At 36.8% G+C, this 2,744-nt stretch overlaps 1 protein-coding gene across 1 annotated transcript in view; it reads right to left on the bottom strand.

Annotated features, from left to right (window-relative positions):
* LOC106876475 (uncharacterized) overlaps positions 1-2,744 on the bottom strand; it is a 17,020-nt gene that overhangs the window by 4,707 nt on the left and 9,569 nt on the right. Inside the window, exons 3-4 of the mRNA XM_014925038.2 lie at positions 705-879; positions 202-380 (exon numbers count right to left, since the gene is read on the bottom strand). Of these exons, the coding sequence (XP_014780524.2) occupies positions 202-380; positions 705-879 (354 nt within the window). The remainder of the gene's footprint in view (positions 1-201; positions 381-704; positions 880-2,744) is intronic.

The raw sequence follows: 2,744 nt of genomic DNA, 5'->3' as shown, positions 1-2,744 counted from the left end.
ATATATATATATATATATATACACACATACATACACACATATGCATACACTTGTGTATCATGCCTACCACTGCAGCTGTTAAATATGTTACCACTCAACAGTGATTGTTATTTGCTTGTATACACATAATCATACTTAGAGAAACAATAAATGGAGAAAATAAAGAAATAGAAATTCCTTAAATGATTGAAATATACTTACTTGGATGAAAAAAGAAGGCCTAAAGAAGTGGAATCCTACTTCTAAAATGTAAGCAACAAGAAGTTTATTTCTTTCGGAAAGATGAGGCATACATCCGGCTGAAACCTCATAAAATCTTGTAATTTTATTATGGCAGGGAAATCTCCTTTCTGCTTCATGTATAGCTTTCTGGAAATTATCTAAAATATAAAGTTTAGAAATTGAAATTATATGACAGAAAGAAGGAATAAATTATGCTAGAAGTAAAATGACTGCAGATATAAGCAATTTTCTTTCAGATTCAGTATCTGAATAGACAGGTGCAGGTGTGGCTGTGTGGTTAAGATGTTTTCTTTGGAATCAAGTGGTCTTAGGATCTGTTGCACTACACGGCATAAAGGACAAATATCTTCTACTATTACCTCAGGCTGAAAGGGTGGATAGAATATGATGGAAGCTTACTATATATGTGTGTATGTACACATGGAAGAGACCAACCAAGGCTTTAAAAACTTAGAACTTACCTATGAGTCTTGAAGATTCAGTATTTGCGTTGTTAGAAGATGTACACAATTTCTTGTGATGAGGCCATGCAGATTTCTGACAAGATTTTGAGCAATATTTTGCATTCTTGCACTGGCCACATTTCATTAAATATTCATAAAAATTACCACAACTGTCACATATTTCACCTTCATGATTAAATTATTAAATCCATGTAAATAAAAGAAATATATCAACATATAAATAGTATTTAAAAAAGGCTGATTTATAAACAGGAAAACAAAGTCAAAATATTTACATAGAAAATGAAGTGTAGCTACATATTTCGCACAGCCTACTTGGCATCAGTAAGTCTACAGTGACTTATTTGATATCAGGTGTTTCACTTGTTCTCTCTCTTTTTGCTTATATGTGTGAGCACATTACTTTTCATGAGGAGAGGGGACAATTAATGAATTTTAATCTCTCACTCCTGTTCATCTATATACATACATTTCTGTGCGTCAGTGTGTGTGATAGCCTCTATTACCAAAATGTAATGCCACTAAAACAGGTTCAGTCTCCAGCCTGCCATGCCAAATCAGTCACACCCAATTGTCACATTTTCATATTTTTTTAAATGAACACTTGTGACTTTCTGGTTAGAATGTTAGGCTAGAGAATGGTCACTGCTGGGAGATCATTGTGTAGCAGCAAGATTCGGCTCCTTGCCACGCCTCCAAAAAGAGTCAGGTAGCTTTCTCTCTTCTTTCAGATCTAATGTATTCTGAACTATTATTTATAGTTGAATTCACTCTGAAACACATCATTCATAAACACTTTTTACTTTTCTCATATTTCCCCATGGCTGTGTGGTTGACAAACTTGTTTTGCAACTACTTAATTTCGGGACATACCCTCAAGACACAAAAGGGTAAATGTAAAGGAGTTTGGGACAAAGGATCAGGTGAGTCTGTGAGAGAGTGAGAGATGGTTAGAGGTAGCGAGTATAAGTGATGCAGTGAACAGAAAACAGAAGAGAGGTATGGTCGATATTCAATATTTAATGGTCAATATCAGTTTTGGGGATGGTGAAAGAGAAAGAGGGGATCAAGAAGGAGGAGGTGATAAGTGGATTACAAAACAGGGGAGTGGGCAGAGAGCAGCATTGTGAGATGAGTGACAAATCCTTTCTACTATAGGCACAAGACCAGAAATTTTTGTGGGAAGGGGGCCAGTTGATTAGATTGACCCCAGTATGCAACAAATACTTAATTTATTGACCCCGAAAGGATGAAAGGTAAAGTCGATCTCAGCAGAATTTGAACTAAGTACGTAACGATGGGTGAAATACCACTAAGCATTTTGTCCAGCATGCTACCGATTCTGCCAGCTCACTGAGGTGAGTGATAAATGGCTAGAGATAGGGAGTATAGGTGATTCAGTGAACAGTAAACAAGGGAAGGAGCATGATCAGTATCCAACAATGAATGTCAGTTTGGGGGAAGGTGAAGGAAATAAGAGTGGGTCAAGCAGGAAGAGGTGACAAGTGGATTTCAAAAACAAGGGAGTGGGTGTAGAGCAGCATTGTAATAAAACATTATAAACAAGAAATAGGGAGATGATGTGAAGTGTGGGAGAGAGAGAGAGTGGGGTGATCAGTAATAAGGGTGGAAATCAAAGGCATATGCTTCAAAAATAACATATATAATATATACTAGCAGAAATACCCGGCTTTGCCCGGGTTAAAGAGAATAATGAAATCTAAAAACGCCGTCTAGACTACGCAACCCTCAACTGTTAGTAACTACGATACCATATTTCTACATTAATAACTCTCCAATCCATGCCAGCATAGAACATAGACATTAAGTGGAATGCCAGTGTCTCATCCAGGAGGGCCTTGAAATCAATGTTACCAACTGGGGACTATGTGTGTCGTAGTGATAATAAAAAGACCCAAAGGAGGTCTGCAACGAAATAATTTTACTCAACACTTTGCAAGTGAATCAGTGGAGGCAAAGATGCGTCTCATTTACTTGACAATTTATGCACCACATTGCAGAAATCACAATGAAAGT

The sequence above is a fragment of the Octopus bimaculoides genome, chromosome 19 (assembly GCF_001194135.2).
Source record: "Octopus bimaculoides isolate UCB-OBI-ISO-001 chromosome 19, ASM119413v2, whole genome shotgun sequence".
Classification (NCBI taxonomy): Eukaryota; Metazoa; Mollusca; class Cephalopoda; order Octopoda; family Octopodidae; genus Octopus; species Octopus bimaculoides.
The sequence above is the reverse complement of the archived record's forward strand: the minus strand, read 5'-3'. Positions and strand labels throughout refer to the sequence as shown.